The following is a 23,813-nucleotide window of genomic DNA, read 5'->3' as shown; positions in this document are numbered from 1 at the left end:
TGGTCTCTAAAATCATGTCAAAGAACTCTTCCTTTTGGTTTCACCGATTTTTAAAAATCCATGTTTGGATCCTGTGATTGTCAAACCTAGAGCTGAAATAAACCTAAAGAAGGGAGCTATGTTGGATGATTTAATCTAGATCTAATGAAAGTATTAACAGGATGTGATAGTTGGTTGAAACTGATACAATTTTTAATCCTCACCTTAGGATATACTTACTGATGAGAGAGAGAGAGAGAGAGAGAGAGAGAGAGAGAGAGAGAGAGATCAATTGGTTGCCTCCCATACTCTCTCAGACCCGGGATGCAACACGCAGCCTAGGTATGTGCCCTGCCCAGGAACTGAACCAGCAACCTTTGGGTGAACAGAATGACACTCCAACCAATTGAACCACCTAATCAGGGCAAAACTAATAAACTTTAACAGCAGTAAGTATAGAGTTTCATATTAATTTTTCTAAAATTTCCTGTATAAGTACAAGATGACTCTGCAATAGGTTAAGTAAAAAAAAAACAAAAACAAAAAACAAAACCACACACTTAAGGAATTTAATTGACCATAAACTCATTATAAGTGAGATAGAGTGGTAAACATATTTAAATAGAGACACCTTCTAAAATAAACATGGGCATGATTCCCCTGGATTTATGGGGCTCACACCACAGAGGGGACAATCAGTTCCTGCTGTGGACGTCACTTTGAGAATTATGCTGACACACTAAACACCCTCCTGAGAAAATGATCAGCATGGTTACGGATTGGAAACTACCAGGAAGTCCACCGGAAGAAACTTATAAAGCTCAACCTCAAACAGAAAAGTCTGGGGTGGGGCGTGGGGAAGCACACAAAGCTCTTTTCAAGAAAACACATGGAGGACCACTTACTGGGGTTGGTGAAGGGAGGAGTACAGAATTGAACTGCATAGCGAGAAGAACTTCCTTAATCAATAAAAGGGACTGACTTAGAAACAGAAAGCTCTCATCACTGAAAAAGGTCAAGCCTGTTCTTCAGGAATGTTCTGGGGAATTGCTAAATTGGAAAGAAGGTTGAATTAAATCAACTTTAACTTCTCATCAAAGTCTAACACACTACGCTTCAAAGGCTGATCTTCCAAATAGCATACAGTTCATGGCCTGTCCTTCTCTGTCCAAGAAGAAGATTCCATGTTGGGGACATTCCGTTGGTCTGTGATATGCGACAAGGGAGAATTTCCTGTATGTGGTTCACTTACAAGTCAGCTGTTACTCTTTCTTTTTTGGGACACCAGTCTCAAGCTTCCCCTTTTAGAAACGCAGCGGGGGAGGGGGTGGTGTGTTCCTGATTAACCTTTCACTTCGGTTCCAGGCATTCCTAACCTGTTACTCAATTTGGGTTCAGGTTTCCTTCAAGAGGAGGCGCTGGAACAGCGGCGGGACGGGGGAGGGGCGAATAGTTGGAAGCAGCCAGATCACAATCTGTCTACTTCTAAACTGAACGAATGAATAGATATAGATAGATCGATAAATCGATAGATAAGTAAATAAATACATATGGTTAGAGCAAGAGGGGGGGTGCCCCCACCCGCAGAACCACTCTCGCGCTGACAGTGGGTCATCTCCCCACGTGAGGAGGCGAACGTGGGAACAGGTGCGCCGTGTCCCTACCCCACTGCTCTTCAGCAGGGATTACCTTGCTGAGTTCAGTATAAGCAGAACCAATTAATCAAGCCAAGACAAAGGCTAGAAAGGAAGGACGGGAGGGGCCGGGGTGCGGTCGGGGGCGAGAGGCCGGGAGCCGCGAAGGCTGTGCATGGCGGATGACGTCATTGCCTGAAAGCCATGCGTCCCTCCCCTTCCCGGCGCTGTCTGTGCGGGGGCAGGAGTGGGGTTGCCCGGAGGGTGGGAACTGTGGGAGGACGTGCCGGTGTGGGGAGAGGCGCGGAGAGAGGCGCGGAGGTGTGAAAGGGACGCCCGGAGACAGGCGGCCAGCGGAGAAATCGCGGGGGCTGGAGGGGTTGGCGCCGCTCCGAGCTCCGCCCCGCGCTCGGCGCAGGGCTTGGCCCCGGGAGCGGCACGCCTGCCGGCGGGTGGGGAGTGTGTGCACCAGGGGGTGGGTCCATGGTGGTGGTGGGGGCGGAGAGCCGCCTGCGCATGTCAAGACCGACTGAGCGCACAAGGTCTGGGGAGCCTGGAGAAGGGTAGCTGGTCACCCGCCACCCAGGACCGGGGCTCCGGCAAGACCCACGGCGAGCTGCGGGGCAGGGACCACCCACACTCCCACCACATCCCTGCGGTCGCCCGAGAAATAGGAGCTTCCACCTCCTGCCTGGTCCTTCCAGGCCTCCCCGGAGAGCCAAGGCGGGTGTGTAGGGCACCGAAGTGAACGCATTCCGGAGCTCAGACGGCCCCGGTGGGTTCGGGCGTGGGGCACGCCCAGCTAGAGCAGCCGGTCAGGGCGGAGGAAACCAGGGCTCGCGGGTCTTGGTTGATCCTGGCTGGTGCGTAGCTGTTGCTAAGGGAGGCGAAGGTGGATCGACATGCTCCCCTCCGACAGCCCGATCGCCTAGGGCAGGCCGTGCCGAGTGAGTCCTCACCGAGGTGCGAAGCGGAGCAGCTGAGACGCACCCGGGATTGGAAGTTCCGGGGTGGGCGGGGAAGGCGCTGTCCGTGGTGCTGAGCCGGGTCCCCGCGGCGCGCTCGCAGGCCGGGCGCGGGCGCCGATCCTCGACCGCGAACCGAGGCGGTCTGCTCGGGCAGCTGCCAGCGGAAACCGCGGCCCGCTCGACAGTCCCGCAGAGCCCGCCCAGCCGCGGGCGCGTGGCCCTTCTCTCAGCCAGAAAGTCGCCCCCTTGGGGCAGTTTGTCCCGAAGCGTTTCCTCGAAAGTACCTGAGAGGGCGCAGTTCTTGACCGAGGGAATCTCTGTTTAGCTCGGACGCCACCCGCCTAAGAAGATGCCAGCCTTCAACAGATTGTTTCCCCTGGCTTCCTCGGTGCTCATCTTCTGGGGTAAGTACCGGCACCCCGCCGTATGCGATGCAGGTGGCAGCAATAATGCTAACAGTAATGACACTCATTGATGCCGTTGGTGACAAAAGGAGCCCTGGTTGGCTCCTTCTGTTCTGTCTGCTAGACATGGAAACACAGAGGGCTGGGATGCAGAGACTGGAGCCACCCCACCCCCACCCCGCCCCGTTGCTTTATCCTTGAACCTCCCTGGGTGTTTGGTTCTTCCACCCCTCCTTCCATTTGCTGATTATTCCGAATTATTTTTCCCCTTTACTAAGAGTGAATGCAGTCACAAGAAATTGCAGTTGCAGTTACATTTCTCAGTGAGGAGTGAATTTGGAAACATTACTGGATCTTCAAGTGGATTTCTCTATATTAAAAATGGCTGGATGTATGCATTTTGAGACTGAAAATACTTTAGTTGTTGAGCCATCAGCTTAATCTTAATAAGGAATGGGAGGAAAACTGGCTTTAGTCATTTGCCATGTGTTAGAGAAATTGGCTCCTGAGATTGCATTTTTCTTTTTCTTTTTTTCACGAACATGGGAGCTAAGGTGCTTTGGTGTTTGGGGAGCTGGATTTCTGCCTCCAAAGATGAATACGCTCTTGCTTGTCTGTTGTGAGGGACTGGGGTGACTTTCTACCTCCCAGCAGCAGTACGACTAAGCAGAGTGGTAGCAGACGTGGACTTGGAGTGGGGTGCCTGCATGTGCAGAGGGAGTTGATGAGGCTGCATGATAATATCTGAATATGTAGCTGAAAGAATGCTTCACTGTTACCCGTGTGTTCCTCAGTGGCTGAACGTGTGCACTGGTGTGTGTCTGAGCATGTTAGTATGGGTATCCGAATGAACCAGCAAGGACATAGTGGGGGGGGGGTGTCTTTGTGTGTGTGGGTAGTTGTGTAATTCTGGGTATCTCTGCCTTGGTGTCCAGGTAGATCCTCAGGGGAAAGCTGGCTGCTTTTCTGTTGATATATTGCTTGTACGTGATCTGAGTGACCTTCCTCCATGCCCAAAATTAATAACCTGTATAGTTAGAAGTGATTGTACCCATCAGCCTTATTGAAACTAGGCATGTGGAATCACACCCCCGTGATCGGCATGAAACTCACCGTGCCTGTGCAGGGGCAGATACACTCATGAGACTTTCCTCTTTGCCTTAATTTCACTTTATTAAGGCTTCAAGACTGACTCTGATTGCCAGCATTATCTGGGTGTTGCATGTGACCAGATATGCAGAGGCAAGCGTCCTGCTGAACAACGTGCCTGATGACAGTCTGGAAAGAATGGGGGCAGGGGAGAAATGCCAGTTCCAAGGACAGACTGGCCACATCTATTCCCAGTAGGAGAGGTTAGGCCTGGAGATAAAGCAGGCAGTGATCTTGGCTGCCTGGAAGATTTACGGCTGGGATTTTCTCAGGGGAAGTTAAGGCTGGAGACATGGGAGATGAAGATGCAGACCAGGGGTGGGCTGAGATTCTATAAAGCCTTTCTTCCCAAACTGTAATTCAATTTTAGGGCCCCTGACTGAATTGCAGTGGCTGGGGAAAACATTCTATAGACCAAAGGCCTTTTGACTAGGACTTGCGAAGTTTATATTGGAGTCTTAGCTCTGCCACTAGCTTGATGTGTGAAACTTAGGGAGTCTGGTTCCTCAAATGTAACGTTTGGAAGTTGGTGCTGATGATCTCTAACACCACTCTCAGCTCCGCAGCTGAATGGTAGGGAAACATTTACAGAATATTACTAAAGTTGGCAGGGTGCCCATTCCCCTCCTCGCCCTCGCTCTCTCTCCTGAACACCTAGAAAAGTAATGTGCACATTTCACCCATTCTTGCTCATTCTCAGTTTATTTGTAATCTGAACATTGATTCACTAAACTGGAAAGATGTAGAAGAAAAAGAGACACAGTCCAGGAAACCTGGTCATAAAATGTAAGAGGAAGGGCCTGGCTTCACACATGAAATTTCGTTTTGTTTGCATGTAATTTCAGTATTGGAAAGTACTGACCTTAGATACAGTCTCCCTTCCCAAGCTGATTTTTCGCATGATGCAAATATGAATACAAAGAATCTTTTCCGTTCTTTTACTCTCTGCATATATTGAAAAAAGTTTCCTTATTTCTTTTAATAATTCAAATAATAATAATAACAACAAACAACCCTACACTTGCCTGGGGCTTTATAGTCTACAAAACACCATTACTTTTCAAGCCATGACTTTTTTGGTCCCTATATCACCCCTATGGGATAGTCAGGAGAAGGAGTACTATTTCTAATTCAGAGATGGGAAAATGAGCTCAGGAAGGGGAAGGGACTTGCTAGAGAACTCTTGTTTCCTGATTTGAGTCTTCCAGCACTTGTTCTAACTTCTCATGAACACTTCGCTGCTGTGCAGAATTGCCAGGTGGACGTCCACCCCCTCATCGCTTCTTTGAGCCCCCCTCTCCGCTCTCCCCCGTGCCATTGCCTTTTTTAGGGCTTCACTCATCCTTCAGCTTCTCGTGCCTTCTCTACTCTTCTTCTCCTGGCCTACTATCCCAGATGTCCGCCGCTGGGGAGTGTTTTCCTCTCTTCTGCCAGTAGCCCACCTTGTATCCAGTTCTTCCCAGGTTCTGCTAAGTGACTGGCTAATCTGATAGGCCAAGTCATTGCAGGGTATTAATACTTGCAAGTAACTTTATTTGTTACTCCTTTCAGGAAGTGTTTACATTCCAATCAAAGCATTTATCATCTTCATGCGAAGGAAAGCATTCTAGAGAAAGCTCTGGGGGAGCGATATAGCAATGCCCAAAGAAGAGAAAGCTGTGGGGGTGTTAGAGGAGTTTGTTCAATATACATTACTATCTACCTCGTAGCAGATTGATGCTGTCCCTTAGTTAAATACGATCGTCATTTGTTGTCATATTCTTTCTTCTCATAAATTTCCTCGTTGTTTAATACTGTGGAAATTGAAAGGGAGACCAAACATCAGGTGATGCATCCAGATTATTCCAGGAGCTTGTTATTTATAGTCAGCACTCTGGGTGGGACATCCACCATCCCTCTCACCAGGTACAGCCTCTTCCTGTATGTCCAGAGGAGTTCAGAGCAAGAGGAGCTGCGGTGTCCAGGAGACTCACAGACTTCAGAAGCAGGTTCAGTTCTTGATGGAAGGGGCAGCCACAGGGCCAAGGGCAGGGAAACGGGGTGAGAGGCCTTGGAGGCCACTTTGCAGTACACCATCCAGGGCCTGGTGAGGGGAGTCTCTCCGCCGCGACCCTTCAGAGAGCAGGGAGTCCACGGGGCTTGCTCTCTGAAGAAAGCCAGGATTATTGTCATCTCAGGGGCAACACAGGGAAGGAGAGGCCACCACGCCATGCTCACCATTCCCACTACACATACTCTGCGCTTCCTCCACTAAGTGAACTAACTGTGCTCCTGTTTAGGGCCAACTCACCTACTTTTCCACTAGAGCACACCACCTCCCACCTACTGTAGGATGTTAATCCAGCAAATTATTCCCTTTCAAACCCCAGCAGCTCCGCTACCACCTTCAGCCAAGCGAGACCGTCGAGTGTCTCAGTCTGACCTCTGTACCAACCTCTCAACTGTTATTTTTGCTCCCACCCTTCACATCCTCGCATCTTTAGTTTATTCTCAACATAGCAGTCATATCGTGCAGTTTTATATAAATCAGATTACGTTGTTCTTCTGCTTGGGACCCTCTGGGGCTCCTCCCCCTGGCACTCTGAACCAAAGCCGAAGTTCTAACCGTGGTCTGTAAGACCAGCCATGACCTGGCCCTGGCTGATGTCTCCTGCCTTGTCTCCTTCTAGTCTCGCCTTGTTCCCTGCACTTGGTTGTGCTCTTTGCTTTCAACAAACACACCCCCACCCTAGGATCCCCAGCTGTTGTGCCCTCTGTGTGGCACACCTCCACTCAGACAGTCGCATAACCTGCTCCCCCATTTCTTGTCCTCAGCACCTGCGTGCGGTGCCCTTCTCCGTGAGGCCGGCTCCAGTGGTCTCAGGCACTGTCCATCTCCCCCGTTCTGCTTCATTTGGCCTCACAGCACTCAGTACAATTAGAAGTTGCTTATTCTCTCTCTCTCTCTCTCTCCCACACACACACACTCTCTCTCTCTCCCTCTCTCTCTCCACTCTGCTGTGGCCTCTGTGAGGGCAGAGACAGCTTCTGTGTTGTTCCCTGTTGTATTCTCAACGCCTGGCACACAGTAAGCACTCAGTATGTTTGCTGAGCAGTGACCAAGTCAGTGAAGGATAAAACAACATTAACAAGTGATACTTATATAAAGCACATTTGTATAAATTATCCCATAGAATTCTCATGACAAATCTATTAGATAAATATTATTTTCAAACCCACCCCTTCAGTTGCCAAATACCATCTTCATCTTGCCTTGGCCATTGTGACCATATAGTATCAAGCCATCATAATTGAGCTAACTTGCCTTTACCACATCTCATTAAATATGAGCACATACTCTTCATATCTCTATCCACTCCCAAACTTGTGTACAGACCACACCTCCTTTTTCTTTCTTCCCTTTTTAAACCAGGCCTGTAATCAAGACTTCAAACTCACCACAGATCAGTTCTCCCCAGATATGTACCCACTGAAGTGACGATCCACACACAGGAGCAGGAGAGCCTCTTGCCGACTATCCGAGAGGACCAGCCACAGCTTGCTTGAGAGTTAAAACCAATTAAGTTTATTTTTCCTTAATATTTTAAAATTTATATTATGACCACTAGTTTATAGACTGTTGAAAAATGAAATTTGTTGCCTTCTTAGTCAAATACGATATTTCATTTTTTACTCAAAATTAATTGATCAGTCTCACTTTAAGCTCTAAATAAAGCTTTCCTCTGTTTTTAATGTAATTTATTTATTTACTTAGGGGGGGAGGCAGGGAGAAAGAAAGGGACAGAAACACCAGTGTGAGAGAGGAACATCGATCGGCTGCCTCTCACATGCACCCCGACTGGGGACCAAATCCGCAGCTTAGGCATGTGCCTTGACCAGGAATCGAACCCACGACCCCTCACTTTGCAGGGCCACACTGGTCAGGGCTCTTTCCTCTGCTTATAGAAATAACTGTCTGCCAGTAGAGGAGCAGACTAACCATTTACAGTGGACTAGTTTTCAAATATCACTATGCATTATTTTACATATTTAGGGTCTCTGTCTTTATTATGGACTCATGAGGAGGTAGCATCAGATAGGGCTTCAGAGGTCTTGATATGGGAATCCTTGGTGGTCCCCTCACTTGTGAATCTTCCATGCAATGAAGTGCCAACTCTCTCATAGTGTTTCGAATTGTGTACAGCTTCAACCCCAGAAAATACTTTTTTTTTTTTTTTAAATTGAGCTAAACTTAATTTCTTGTAACGTTTGGACAGAATCTATTTTATCTTCCACAGAGGAGCCTTCAAACATTTGAAGACAAGCAAGTTCCGTGTCCAAGTGGAGTGTCCCTTGCGCTCCCATCTGCTCCTCACCAGACTTGGGCCCCAGGCTATCTCCAAGCCCTTGCTGACCACTTCCTTTTGTAAAGTCAGACACCCTGGACTGATCCTAAAGGTCCAGAGGAATGGCTCCCCCTTCTTTCCACCCATCTTACACCTGCTCATGAGGCCATGTGCGCACTGGCCTTGCTGCCAGGCTCCTGTGCACTCGCTCTGGATTGGCAGTCTCATGTGCTGGCCTTTGCCAACGGGAACTGTGAGTCCAGACCTTTGCGTGGCATGCAAGTGTCCCCCAGTCTGACCTCTCTCCACGTGTTCATATTTATCTCTCTACTTCTCGGCTTAAAGCAGTGCTCCAGCCTCATGGCCAGTGAGCTCCCGCCCCACTTTCCTCCTTGCTGCCCCATCCAACCACCCTGCATAAGAATTACCCACATTTTCCGTACGTAACATACAGGTACCATAACATCTCACTGTGGCTTGAAATCATTTGACCCCTCACACTGAGGGGCGCACAGTAGGCTTCTCAGCATGAATCCCTTCCACCTCAAGTCCCAGCGTCCTTCTCTTTACCTTTCCCCAGCCCCAGCTGGAACCATTTCCCCTCCTCTGGGACAAGCAGCCACTAGTCTGTCACTCGCCAGGGTGCAGTTTAACGACACTTAGGAGTGTGTGTTCCCTGCTGGACTGTAGCTGTCTTAAGGGCACGGCCAGTGTTTGCTCAGCTTTATATCTCCGCCTAGTGCCAGCCTGGCCCAGGGCAGGTTTCAGTGGCGCTGCCTGAGTGACGGGCAGGTGGTGGTCAGCGGATGGGTGGTCGGCAGATGGGTGGATGCAGCCCTGTCCCCACCTAGGCTAGACGCTTTTGCAGGCAGGGCTCAGTGTGTGTGGCATCCCATCCCCACTGCTGCCTGGAGGCGCGCAGCCACTTCTGGGTCACCCAGGCCTCCTTGATCCCCCTCCTTGCCTGTTGTGAGCATGCACACTTGGGGAGCACAGGGACAGGTATAGACACCGGTACACGGTGTTTTCAAACTTATCTCACGCTCCTCCTTCTCTGTCCTTTCTTTCTCTCCTTGTTCTCCAACGCCCCTCTGCCGATGTCCCTCCACCACCGCCCGGCCTCTCTGCAGCCAGTGTGTGCTTCCCCGTGTGTGTGGAGGTGCCCTCAGAGACCGAGGCCGTCCAGGGCAACTCCATGAAGCTGCGCTGCATCTCCTGCATGAAGCGAGAGGAGGTGGAGGCCACCACAGTGGTGGAGTGGTTCTACAGGCCCGAGGGCGGCAAAGACTTCCTGGTACGTCTCCCTGCAGCTCTGGCCTCTCTTCTGTTGGCCTCTGTGCTGTAGACCTGGCTCCTGAGAGTCTGGGGATTGATGGATGATCTGACAAACACTGGCCCTTTTTCTTCAAAGCATGGGCAGGTCCTCATTAGAGAGCCAAGCCTTCACTCATCCCAGCCCCTGAGAAACAACAGGCACTCAGCCGGCTGGACATCATCAGTCCTGGTCACAATCCCCATCACTGCAGGGGAGGCAGAAAAAGAGACAAATCATATTCAAAGTCTATTGCATGCTAGTCACCTGACCAGGCACTTTGCAGGGTTTTCATTTTATCTTTTACACTTTCTTATTAGAAGGATTAAATTAGTAGAAAATGGAATCCTGTGGCCTGGACCAGACTGCCCACGAGCCCTCAGAGGGGAGCCCTCAGAGGGGACCCCTCACAGTGCCCAGTTCAAGGCCAGGGCTTTCAGCTGCCGTCACCACTAATAAGCCTGCCTCCCTTGCTCTCTACACCTTGTTCTCTCTGGCTGCCCTCATGACACATCTTCCTCTCTTTCTTGTTCTTTCTGTCTCCCCACAGTCCTTTGTCTCTCTCAGTTTACCCCCTGGTCTCCTGTATGCTTCACTCACCTCCTGTGCTGTCCCTCCGTGCTGTGATCTTACGTCCTGACGCCTGTTTGCCTTCACCCATCTTTCCTGTCTTTGCTCTCCCCTGCCTTCTTCTGAGGCTCCTCATCCCACCCCCATATTCTGGAATTCCTCGGGACATTGTCCCCTTTCTTCCTGTGCCTGCAGCACAATACTCTCCTCTGCCCTCGCCCCAGCTGAGCTCTCCTACCCCATCCTCTCTCGTGGCCCTACCCTCTGCTTCTCTCCCCGCAGATCTATGAGTATCGGAACGGCCACCAAGAGGTAGAGAGCCCCTTCCTGGGGCGCCTGCAGTGGAACGGGAGCAAGGACTTGCAGGATGTGTCCATCACTGTGATCAATGTCACCCTGAATGACTCCGGTGTCTACACCTGCAACGTGTCCCGGGAGTTTGAGTTTGAGGCACATCGCCCCTTTGTGAAGACCACACGGCTAATCCCCCTCCGAGTCACCGAGGAAGGTGAGGCTGGGGCACAGGGTCTCTAGGGTCTCTGCTCTTGGTGGCGGGGGGGATTGGGGGTGACAGTGGGTTTCCACACAGATGAGACCCTCGTAGAGTACAAAACCCATGTATTTTGGAGTGGTGATTTCTAAAACTGTCACCATTGACTTGTCTTCCTTTAGTGGCCAGGATGCAGACTGCCCAACCAGCCTTTCCTCAAAGCAGAAAGGCTTGGAGAGGGAGCAGATGACCTCTTCCTAGCCCCCTGACTCTCATCCCTAGAGACGGAGGACAGCCTTCATGAAGCCAGAAGCTGCCAAATCAGCTACGCTGTCTCCTCTGGCCTGTGCTGAACTCCTGACTCAGTGGGCTCAGAGAAATACACCCTCCAGTATATAAGCCATATACACCTCTAAACCAGTAGTACTCAAACTTCAGTGAGCCTCAAAATCCCCGCAGGGCATCTTAGAACCCAGCCTTTCTGGCTCCATAGGTGGAGCCTGAGAATGTGCACGTCTGGCAGGTTGCCAGGAGGGGCTGCTGCTGCTGGGACCGCACTGTGAGAACCACCGCTCCAACCAGAATTCGACTGTTTTTGTCCTCTTCTTTCTGCCTGAGGACCACACGAGCAGCCCCGTTTCCACCATGGCATCTCTCATACATAACCTCATTCTCAGCTGGGAGAAGGAAACACATTAATAACTCTCCAGTTTTTAATTTAAAATCTTCAGATTTCTCTCAGCTAGTTCTTGGTTATGGTGGGAAGTCCTTTCACCAAGTTGACTCACATAATTCTGTTGCAAATCACGTGCAGAAACTGGGGTGAACTTAGAGTGTTCTCATGCACTGTTCTTGTTCTGCTTTCAATGGGCTCAGAGCCGTGGCTCCCAGCCCATTGCAAATGTGCCTTTCACACGTCAGAACAGCGATATATGCATCTCTGCTTATGTTTTCTTACCCAGGACAACTGATGGTTCCATACACTTAGCCATCCTGCATCTGTTTCCAGCACATGCCCAGCACGACTGCTACCCAGATGCAGTTGGGAGAGCAGGCAAAAGGTGTGGGGTGTGAAAGAGAAAAGCGGTCACATTAAAGATAGGCCGCCTCCTAGAAAAGGATCTCCAGAATCCTAGCTCCCTGACTACAAGTTTATTTTTTGTCATGTTTTGTGATAAAATTCATGAAGCAAACTCGGAGGCAAACGGTGGAAGTCATGATTTAGACGACAGGACTCAAACACAAAGTAGGTCATTTTGGAAAGTGCAGGAGGACTCTCGGGCTACTTGAATCTCGACATGGTCAGCCACTTCCCCCTCCTAGCCGGTCTCCTCTTGGGTAAAACGAAGAACTTGGACTGCAAGCTCTCTAAGGCATTTTCCTGTTCAGAACGCCCATTATCCTCTTCTGTTTACACAACGGTCGTCCCCGGGGAGGGCACCTGGCGCCCTCTACTGTCACCGTGAGGAACTGTAGGCTGGTGGCTGCCAGACACTAGGAACAGGCCGCTGTCTCCAGCTCCTGCTCTCTCGGGATTTTGCCTCCAGAGACCCCTGTGCAGCCAATAGAAAGTATGGCAAAGCTGAGCCAGCGCCCGCCAGGCACTGGAGCAAGGCTCAAGAGAAAACAGAAGGAAAACAAGTTTGTTATCAGCCATAGCGCCTCTCAGGATGTTAGGGCTGGGAGGAAGTGTGGCTCCCATTGAATCCAGGGGTTGTGGGGCTTTCTCTCTGCACCGCCTTTCAGGCTGGAGTGCGTCTGGCACAGGGAAGTTGAAAGGCCTCCTTAGCTGGTGCGCCTGGCTTTGCGGCTGGGAGAACAGAGCGCTGGGAGGGGGGGCTTGCCCAAGGACAGGAAGCAAATCGGCACCAGAAGCAAGCCAGATCTTCGCCTACCCGGCTGGCTCTGCTTCCGCTGCACCTTTTCCTTCCACCGCCGTTCTAACTCCCGCCACCTGTGCTTTCCTCCTTTTCCTCTGACCCCTTGGGACCCTCCATCCACCGGCTGGGCCTACCCGAACTGTCCTCTCGCATTGCTCAGAGCTGCGCACTCCCCTGGGACCCACCCCGCCACTCGGCAGTGCCCCCAGTAGGCCTTCCTTCCACCGCCTCGCAGGTCTGTGAGAAGACATTTGAATTCTCCAGGGTCTCGGGCTGTGTCTATGGCCTCTGGCTCCAGTGAGAACACCCAAAGGACCCTGGAGCTCAAGGTCAGCACAGGCTACACTGTGCTTTTACGGAGCAGGGCCTTGCCGGTGGCTGGGGCTCTAAGAATAACGAGGACCAGGAGGCCAACTAGCTGGTGGGAGCTGGCAAGGGGAGACAGGGCTGTGACCTTCCTTCCCACTAGGAAGGAATATGTATCAGGACATTGGCCATGTATCACATTTAATTCTTGTTTTTATTGGCCACAAAACAGATCAATATTTATATTCGTTCATTCAACAAATACTTATGGAATACTTTGAATAATCTGGGATTAGACACCAGTCTGATAGCTCAGAAATCAATGAGCTATGTCCTCAGTAAGCACAGTCAGTAGAGAAGAGAGATCAACACATCACAATTCAGCCTGAGAAGAGCTGCAGCGGATGGATGAGCAAAGCACTGGAGGAAGGATGTGAATAACTGCGTGAGATGCTGAGGAAGGTCTCACAAAAGAGGGAGCTTCTGTGGAGTCTGAAAGAATGATCAGGAGGCCAAAGAGCAGGAGGGAATGTTGGGACAGAGGTAGCAGTGGGGTGTGAGATACAATCTAGGAAGCGGGAAGAGGGAGAAAAATGTCCACAGGTTCTGAGAGACCGCAATGTGTGTGGGAAGAGAAGTTCTGCTGGGCCACTGAATGGAAATGAGACGGGAAAGGCTGGATCGTGCATGGCCTCGCAAGCTGTGTTAGTGCAAACTGGGCTTTATTCTGCGAGCAGACAGGAACGCTGAAGGTTTTAAACAGGGAACGGCAGGCTCCGATCTGGGCTTCAGAAGCAGAACTCTGAGGACACTCTGGTTCATACATGGAATCCTCCAATATTCATGTCTGTTCGGGTTCATGAGCTGGGGGTGTCCTCATTTCTAGTCCAGCCTTGGAGAGAACAGATCCACGTCATGGGGCGGGCAGACTGCATGGGCCCTGGACCTTTGTTCATCGGACTCTCTTCTGAGACGCCAGCCACCCTCCTCCACCCTGAGCTCAGATGACATAACAGGTTGAACTAAGTAAGACATATTCCTTACATCTGTGTAGACATTTAAATTTCACAAAATATTAAGTACATTAGGTAATACAATAATGTAAATTATTATTGTCACTTTGCAAATTAAGAGACTGGTTCTCAAATAAAAGACACACCAGTAAGGAGCAAGCTCGAGGCCTCACTCTATACATCTCACTTGATTCCGGGACCCCTTCCACTCACTGCTCTGCAGCTTCTTCTGTCACCCATCGTTCCCGCTCATCCCTGCCTCCAAACACCTGATCAAAGTCGGCAGGAAAGTCAACAGACGGGACAGTCAGAGGATACGAAATTCCTTTGATGTCCTCTTGAGGTCCTTTAGAGCCAGTGCTCATTGAAGCCATACTTAAAATAGGCCTCACTGAACTCTCACCTCAGTGACAGTTCTGGGTTCATTGGACATTCACGTTCTGAGCCTCCTTCTCCCTCTTGCAGCTGGAGAGGACTTCACCTCTGTCGTCTCGGAAATCATGATGTACATCCTCCTGGTCTTCCTCACCTTGTGGCTGCTCATTGAGATGATATATTGCTACCGGAAGGTCTCAAAGGCCGAAGAGGCAGCTCAAGAAAATGCGTAAGTGCAGCGATGCCGGAATGACAATGGGTAGCACCTTCCCCGAGCTTGCTCTCACCTGTGAAATGCTAAGCAATTTACACAGTCATCTACTTCCCTCACAACAGCCTTGGATGTGCCCGCATCAGCATAGTCACTTTACAGGTGAGGAAGACAAGCCCGGGAGGGTTTGCCCAGGGCAAGAGGGAAAGCAAGGTCTGAGTTCAGGCCTGCTAGCTCTTGGCCTGCCCCCTTAACCACTAATGTAGAGCTCATTAGCCGCCACCAAACCCTACGAAATGAGCGCGGTTATGACCATTCTGTAGATGTTGGTGCGGGCTCCTGGAGGGTTAGGGGGCTTGCAGAGGATGAGAGGAGAGACTGGGATTTGAGCCTTAGCCCCCCCCCCTCCCGCTTTCCCCTGTCCCGAAGCCCTGCCCTCAGGCCGCCCACACACTTTCTTAGCTCCAGCAACGAGTTCCTCCCCTGGAGCTTGGCAGCAGCTAGACATGCAGAGGAGGGGCTCTCGTTCTCCAGGTGCAGACACACCTGGGCTGCTTCTGTCAGAGCCCCGGTCACTGTGCAGTGAGCCCGGGTGAGAACTAAGGGGGTCTGAGGGCTTGAGAGACCACACTGGCCTGTTATCTCGGGAGAGGAAAGACAGAAAAGAACCCTCACAGATTTACAAGGCTAGCAACATTGCTGAGGTGATGACCTAAAAACCCTGGGCTACTACCACCTGGCAATGTTGGATAAAATAAAGCATAATTTGCATGATATCTATGATCTCAATGAAGAAAAAAATTACAGCTGTCCAGATATGGGGATAGATAGAACTGCTCCACTGGGGGAGGCTCATTCCTGGTGACACAGGGGCTTGGATTTGCGTACTCAGACAGGAAGTGCCCACATGTGGACAGGGAGTTCCCACGCTTGGGCACACAATGGGGCCCATACAGGAAACGGAGCTCGGTCTGAGGCCCCCAGGAGAGCCGGGATCCTCAGAGAGCTAGGGCTCACACCAAGGGTAGATCAGAAAATAATCAGTCCACCAGCCCGGGGAAAGCCAAAGAAACTATCCATCTTGGCCTGCCTCCAATTAGAAAAATATAAGAGATACTTGAGACTTAGTAACCACAAGCCTGCTCTCACAATGTTTGGGATTTAAATTTATATGACCCAAATGATCCAGCAACCTCAAAACTGAGAAGTTCAATAATTTTCATGAAAGAGTCCCCAGCCAGTGCTAACCATGGAGAAGCAAGTGAAGAACCATTCTGAAGGGCCCGCCTGGAGCTGAGGGTGAGCCGGACTCCCAGATAAAGCAATGTTGAGTCTGATTTCACAGTCTGATCCAAAACTACAAGACACAGCAGCAAGTAATGCAACATGAGCAAGAGGCAGGATTAAAGCCAAGAAACTTCAGACACAAGAAGGGCCTAATGGAATATAGAAAATAAATTTATTTTAAAAAGTTGAAGCAGTAACAGAAGGAATCAAAAGCATAAGAATAGAGTAAGTTGCTAAGAAAACAGAACAGGCAGATTTGAATAGGAATTTAAAAAAAACTGGAAAAGAAAAATACAGCCGGGAGGTGCGAGACGGCTGTATAGGGAAGGCTGTGTAGGAGGGCGCCGAGCCCCCCCTCCCATGAGCAAGCTCAGTATACACACTGATAGCAGTTACTCCTGCGAGGCAACTGACGGCTTAATGAACCGCTTCTGAACCACAAACAGAGCACGCTGGGGTGGGGGTGGGGATGGGGATTTCTGGGCCAGAGGAGCAGGGAGTGAGCTTCGATGACTTCCCTCCTCTCCACTTCCGGTGGCAGGAGCTCTGCAGCCTGCCTACAAGACCCCCTGCATTGCGGGGAGCAAGCGGGGCTTCCCCACAAGCACCTGCTTCCCTTTGGGAAGCCAGAGCTGCTGCAGCCATGGAAGTCGGTCCTCCAGTCAGCAGAAGCCCAGCCTGGCTCCAGCACGCTTCCAAACTCACCGGCACAGGCCGGGGGGAAAGAGGTGGCTTCTACACAAAGCCGCGCTCTGTACATAAACAAGAGAGACACTGTACAGAGAAGGCTGGGAGCAACAGGAGCTGTCTGGGCACTGCGGGAGTGCTCAGGGGCAGGCTGCCTGGGAGCACCATGGTTTGCATCTCCCCCACCTCTGCAGAGGGTGGGCGAGGGCTCTATCTAGGTGCTCTGGCCTCCCTGCAAGGTTGCTGCAGTGCACACTGGCACCCATCACTGGGGCCCATTTTGGCTTCGTGAACAAAGGGAGCAAGTAGAATCAGCAAGACATTACTGCCCACACCTGTCCTCCCCACTCCGTCACCTTAAGCACCTGATCAGCTCCCACCAGCCTGGCAAAACTAGAGTGAGATATCACCTCCTACCTCTCAGAATAGCCATCAATATATCAGCAAATAAGGGCTCATGAAGTTGCAGAGAAAAGGGGACCCTCGTGCACTATTGGGATTATAAATCATTGCAGCCACAATGGAGAGCCTTTAAAAAATTAAAAATGAGAGGTGCCATACAATCCAGCAATTCCACTTCTGGGTATTTATCAAAAGAACAACCAATCAAACAAACAAACAAACCACTGATTCTAAAAGATATATGCACCCTACGTTCATTGCAGCATTACTAGTAATAGCCAAGATATGGAAGCAACCTGGATGTCCATCAATAGATGAATGGATAAAGAAACTGTGTCATATATATGCAATGGAATATTATTCAGCAGTAAAAACAATTAAATCTTGCCATTTGTGACAATATGGATGGACCTAGAGTATTATATTAAGTGAAGTAAGTCAGACTGATAAATACTATATGATTTCACTTATATGTGGAATATTAAAAAAACACCAAATGAATAAACACAATGAAACAGAAAAGACCTATCGATATAGAGATATATAGATATATAGGTTGCCAAAGGGGAGGGAGGTTGGCAATGGAAGTAAAAATAAATAATACAATTAAAAGAAATAGTGACTATAAATGCTGGAAAAAAGAAGAGGGAGGAGGAGAATGAGAATAAGAATAAGAAGAAATTGGAGTTAGTGAGGGCAAGTGACATTGCTAAGGTCATGGTAAGCTGGGGTGGGTCCATATCCAGGTCAGCGTCTTCTGGCTTCATCCGGCCCTGCCAGGGGATTTAAAGCAGCAGTTTTTCGTGGATAGCATTGTTTGATGGTGGTGACTCATTAGCACATGAAAGCAGCTGGACCTGGCCTTTCTCTGTCTTCCTCCTAAATCACAGCCACCCCTGGGCCTCTTCTAGCCTGTTTTCTACTCCTGCTCTCATCTACCAAGCTGCCTGGAATCCCCAGCCTTTAAAAAATTCTTTACTTGCACCTAAATTCCACAGGGGATGAGAGGCCAGTGTCTGTCTTTCCACAGTCACAGCACAGAGTGGGTGGTCACCAAGAGCTCAGTGTTAGGAAGTGGTAAGAAAATATGGAGACCAGAGCTCTCTGCAGACCAGAGAGCCAGGAACTGTATAAGTTGGCTTGTTGGTTTTCTCAGTGAAGCCCTGGACCTCAGGGTCTGGTAAGAAGTGCCAAAAAATGTACATATAAGTATACACACACACACACACACACACACACAAATATATACACATATATATACATATATATATATACTTGTATATACAGTCAATAAAACGTAAGACTCAATGGATTGGCTTACCAGATGCTGATAACCAGAAGATAAATGTAAAGGTGTTATGCAGAACAAAGGATAGAGATATAAAAAGATGAAATATCACAATGAAACATGAAGAAGAAAAGTGAGAAGATCCACTGAAATAGAACCAGGAAAAAGGAGCAGACACACTATCCAGATACAGTGGCTAAGGAAAAGCAGGACTCTTCAGACTGAGGAAGCACAGTATTGTTACAGAACCCCTGGGCTGCTCCAGTTGAAAACAAACCCGCGGGCTCTTTAGTTAGGGGCCCGATTGCCCGCCGCCAAAATTATAACTCTCAGTACCAGAGTTTAGTGAAAAGAAAAAGAATAGTTTATTTAACAGTTATATAGATTTAGTTATTTGCGGATTTCTGTTGTTAAGTCTTATGTTCTTTAAAACACCCATAAACACATATCCTTGCCTCCCCCCTCCTACCAAAACAGGCTAGTTTTTAGAAAAGTCAGAGAAACCCTTTCCCTACTTTCCAAACACGGTTCAGCTTTACCAGTAGCTGCCAATCACTCAATCCTGATTGGGGAGACCTCGTCTGTGTTATGGGGTCCACCAGCTTTTAATCCAGAACCTCATGGATTCTCAGCCTCCTTGTAAACTGTATAGTTAGTCCTTTTGAAATCCGCACAGTCAGCCTCAGCCTTAGTCCAATTCGCACAGTCAGTCCTAACCTTAGTGAAATCCGCACAGTCAGCCCGCCTAAAATGTCTGCCGCTTATTTTTAAATCCCTGACTACATCCTCTGATGTAGTGGGTGCGGTAACCAGTTCTGACCATTCACAGAACCTTACGCAGGTTCTGTGTGCTTTCTCCATACCATCCCCTGGTTCAAGACTCCTCCCATCTACCTGAGGCTTTGGATGCATTAAAGCCATTTTGCATAAAAAAGACACTAGCCACCGGCCTCAGGCATGTGGAGGCATTCTGAAAAGCTGCTTCCTTCTCCCCATCCCCCAGCTGCAAACTCTGGGGTTTTTTTTGGAACACCCCTGTTTCTGTAACAGTATGTCCTGAGCAGGAAACATACATATAAATCTAAACCTAAACAGCAAGCATCTTTAAACTGATAAATGGAAGCTACCAAGATATCCTACAGCAAATATCATCTGTGGGTTACAACTTTCGAAGAATTGCCTATAATATTAAAAACATGTCAAGGATACTCTCTCTCCCTGTTTCTCTTCAAAATTATATTGGAGATCCTAGGCAGTGGGTTAAGAAAAGAGTAAGAATTGGAAAGGAACAAACTAAATTACCATTATTCATACCCACTATGATTACCTACATAAAAAGTCTAAGGGAATCTGCCTTGGCTGGTGTGGCTCAGTGGATTGAGCGTTGGCCTGTGAACCAAAAGGTTCAATTCCCAGTCAGGGAACATGCCTGGGTTGTGGGCCAGATCCCCAGTTGGGGGTGTGTCAGAGACAAACTGTAAATATTTCTCTCACATTGATGTTTCTCTCCCTCTCTTTCTACCTCCCTCCCCTCTTTCTAAAAATAAAACCTTCAAAAAAATCTAAGGGTATCTAGGGTCAGCAAACTATTAGAACTAGTAAGAACATCCCACAAGTTTGTTGATATAAACAAAAATATAAAAATAACCTATATTCCAGTCAGAAAAATTTACAAAAACATTGCCATATTTACATCATTAAAGATTTTTCAATTATTATCGCAGCAAATACTCTCCAGAGCCTGGGAATAAGTTTGATAACAATGTGCAAGACCTGTAAGGACAAAACTACAAAACTTTACTGAAAGACTTAAAAGATTTCAATGGAGAATAAAACCTTACTGTTACAAACAGGACAGTTCTCTCCAAATTGAATTAAGTTCCAATCAAAGTATTTATTGAATTGTTCAAGGAACTAAATAAGCTGATATTAAAAGTCACAAAATAGACAGGGGGGTGTTAGGAATAGTATAGGAAATGGAGAAGCCAAAGAACTTTCATATACAACCCGTGGACATGAACGGGGTGGGGAGGCAGGTTGCTGGGGTACCATGTGGAAGGGGGGCAATGGGGGAAAATAAGGAAAGTGGAATAGCATAATCAATAAGATGTATATATTTTAAAAGTCACATGGAAGGCCAAAGGGCCAAAACTAGTCCAAACCAAGGAAGAGCCAGACAGTAAATAATTTAGGCTTTTGGGCTACACAGGGTCTCTCTTGCATACTATTCTTTGGTTTTGTTTCTTCAACAACAACCTTTTAAATAAGTAACAACCTGTCTTAGTCCAAGGGCCATAGTTTGCTCATTTCAAAGAAAGAATAGTAAGTTTGGAGGAGGTGGCTGGCAGGACTTTTCCTATTGGATATGGAGATTTTTTTTTTTGGATATGGAGATTTCTTATAGCATTATCAGAGTAAAGACTGTGATACTGACATACATGTAACGCAGACAAACAGAACAAAACAGAGAGTCCCCAAATGCGTTCATGTGTATATAAAAACCTGTACGCAACAGACGTGGCAGTGCAGTCACTGAAGGAAGAATCAACTGTCCAACAAGTGGAATGGGGATGGTTCCTTATCCAAACAGAAAAAAAATTGACCCTCCATCTCTCACGCTACCCAAAAATAAATTGTGAGTGGGTTTAAAACAAGGTAAAATGCAAAACTTAAAAATTCTATTAAGAAAATACAAGAGAATATCTTTATTCCCTTGGAATCAAGAGGATTTCTTCAAACACAAAGCAAAAAGGAAAAATGGTAATTGTGATTATACTATATACAGGGGTGGGCAAAAGTAATTTAATAATAATAATAAATATAATAATAATACAATAATAAATTGTTTTGCATACTCATAACTGTAAACCTACTCATGCCAATCCCTGTATGTCAAAATTATTTTTTTATTATAAGATCCATAAGCATACATAAGCAAAGGTTAGAGATAAACAGACTGGAAGAAGATATTTTCAAGATATGAAATCAGGAGAAAAAGATATCTCAGATGGAAAAATAGCAAAGCAAATGAACAAATTACAGAAACAGAAACCAAAATAGCCTGTAAACTTATAAAAAGATGCTCAACTCCACCACTAATCAAGGAAATGGGCATTAAAGCAACTATAAAATAGAATTTCACCAATCAGTTTGGCCAGCATTTTACTCTAGCGATACTAAGTCCTGAGAACAATGTGGATAAATGAGCAGTCTGCTCATGGAAGTAAAATCAAACAAACAGAAAACTCCTATTATTTTAGTCCCTGAAAGGGCCATTCTAGTTTTCTGCTGGGAAGCCCAGCTGGAAGGAAAGGCAGAGCTGCTCTGTAGACATCCTCGTTCCGGCATCCTTGCTCCTTCCCTTTCCTTGCGTCCCCACCTCTGGGTACAAAAGTACTGATTCTCTTCCCCATTTGTCCTCCCGCAGGTCTGACTACCTTGCCATCCCATCAGAGAACAGAGAGAACTCTGTGGTGCCAGTAGAGGAATAGAAGGGGTGACTCGAGGTGACGTACAGGAAAGGGGAGGGGAAGATGGACAAGGATGGCAGGTTGTACAAGTGACAAGTCACCCATTATCAAAGTGACTTTAAATTTAGCCCCTGAGATTAATCTCTACCCTACCCAAGTCCCCACCCTCAGGACACTTCTTTAAGTCGATGCCCCAGTCACAAAGCTGTGTGTTGTCAGACCTTCAGGAGGTGAATTGCTTTGGCCTGAATGTTGGGGCACCTTGAACTACTTACCTGTAGTGACAAAGGCATCCTTTGTAAGGATCATGGATTTGGTCAGAGTCTTCAGCTGGGCTGGACCGGACTGGAAGTTCTCAGTGAGTTGTTTTATCACTGACAGGTGACCGGAGCCCTGAGGGACTGGATACCCCAGGTTCAGTGATGTCCACAGCGTCAGGAGGGTGCCCCAGAGTCCACATCGCTTCCCTCCCTACATTCACCCTTCGGTTCATGCACCACACAGCCACTGACCTCTGACTTCCTAACTCCATCCAACCTTGACACACCCGAAGACTTTGCCAGAACCGAGGAGCCAACATTTCTACACAGACTCAACCTCACGTCATCCTAGCTTTTAAGCAAGCAGCATCCATGCCAACTGGACCTCTCCCCTGTGCTCCACATCACTTTGAACAAGTGCTGGAGTTGGCACGCTCCTCTGTCCATTACTGTCTGAAATTGCCTGGCTGAGGTTAACTCGGATTCTGGTAACCAGAACTTGGCTGAAAGGCAGAGAGAAAGACATGAAGTAGACTTGAAGAACTTCCTTAGTGAAAGGATTTGTGAATTTGAAACATCCTTCAGAAGAATGTATATTTCAGAAACATGGATGATAAGCAAATGAATGAAGTAATAAATAGGGGATGGGTTAGGTGGCTTCCAAATATTTCACTTGTGAACCCATAACGTCCAGGGTTTTTTTGTTTTGTTTTAGGTGTTAGGAGAGCAGGTGAACACTGGATAAATTTTAGTCAAATCTCATGTTTCATTTTAATTCACTGACTGGTCCAAGTGTGATGTCCTTCAGCACCTAGTGATGAGATGGGGGAAGGATGTTTTAGGAAATATGAGATGAAAGTGAATGGGATTTGATGAGTGAGAAGTCCCTTATATCTTGAGGAACGTATAGGGAAAGATCATACTCCACTGGTTATGGGCCTCACCTGACAAATTCATTTTTTTCATCTCTTCCAACCCGGGAAGCACTTAAAACGCCCTTGTTCACATCTTGAAGAAAATACTCTCAATATATTCAAGGCCCTTCTCATTGGGAATTTCCCATAAAATCGCTCAGAAATAGGGGACAGCATGTAGATGTTTCTTTCTTTATAATTAGGAAAATAGGCCTGGCTAATGAGGTCTTCCTGGTCATGTGACTCGACAGCAGAGATTGTGGTAGAAGCAAGCTCCTTACTACACCACTGTTCTCCTATTGGCTCCAGTAGACCGTGCATCAAACTTGCAATCAAGACATAGGCATGACTGATTTTTTTTCTTTAAAAAAAAACAAACTCAGATGTTTCCTGGGTGATTTTAATTAAGTTGAATGATACCCATCATTTAAAAAAATCTATTCTTTATAAGTAATCTTCCCTGTTTTCGTTTTTCTAATTTCTGACTTCTTCTCTTCCTCAATACTTTCATTAGGGCTATGTGGTTTACAAAGCATTTTCATTTCAATTTTCTTGTTTCTTCCCCACAATAGCCCAGTGAGGCAGATATTACTAGTATTCGTTATGAAGAAACAGAGGCTAAGCAGCTTTACCATACCCTACATTCGTTCGGTTGGAAACTGGAGAGCTGGAATCCAGGTCTTCTAACTCCTGGCCCAATTCTCTTTCCACTTAGAGCGTAGCTGCTTCCTTTCCTCTTCCTGTGCCGCTCTTGCTGTCCCGAGATAGTCAGCATCTCCTCTCACCCCTAACCCCACTAAACTGCTTCTCTACCAATGTGCTTTAAGAGTCGATCTCATTTTGGTTTTGCCTCTCTAGTTGGTTTGCATGTCACTATTTCTCCTGAATT

General features: G+C 47.9%; 1 protein-coding gene across 3 annotated transcripts; it reads left to right on the top strand.

The window, feature by feature from the left end:
- Positions 1–2,137: 2,137 nt before the first annotated feature.
- On the top strand, positions 2,138–22,772 carry SCN3B (sodium voltage-gated channel beta subunit 3). Of its 3 annotated transcripts, XM_090291561.1 has the most exons (6): positions 2,138–2,985; positions 9,590–9,753; positions 10,624–10,849; positions 14,496–14,634; positions 21,708–21,786; positions 22,132–22,772. In XM_090291561.1, exons 1-5 carry the CDS (start codon positions 2,931–2,933, stop codon positions 21,769–21,771), a joined length of 648 nt encoding a protein of 215 aa, XP_090147687.1. In that variant the 5' UTR covers positions 2,138–2,930; the 3' UTR covers positions 21,772–21,786; positions 22,132–22,772. The 3 variants fall into 3 exon arrangements, with proteins under 3 accessions (XP_090147687.1, XP_090147688.1, XP_090147686.1); XM_090291562.1 differs by lacking the exon at positions 21,708–21,786; XM_090291560.1 differs by having other exon boundaries at positions 21,708–22,772.
- The last annotated feature ends 1,041 nt before the right edge of the window (positions 22,773–23,813 follow it).

Source organism: Furipterus horrens, unplaced genomic scaffold, assembly GCF_987537825.1.
Source record: "Furipterus horrens unplaced genomic scaffold, mFurHor1.1.pri manual_scaffold_11, whole genome shotgun sequence".
Classification (NCBI taxonomy): domain Eukaryota; kingdom Metazoa; phylum Chordata; class Mammalia; order Chiroptera; family Furipteridae; genus Furipterus; species Furipterus horrens.
Note: the sequence above shows the minus strand (reverse complement) of the source record. Positions and strands in the feature narration are given on the sequence as shown.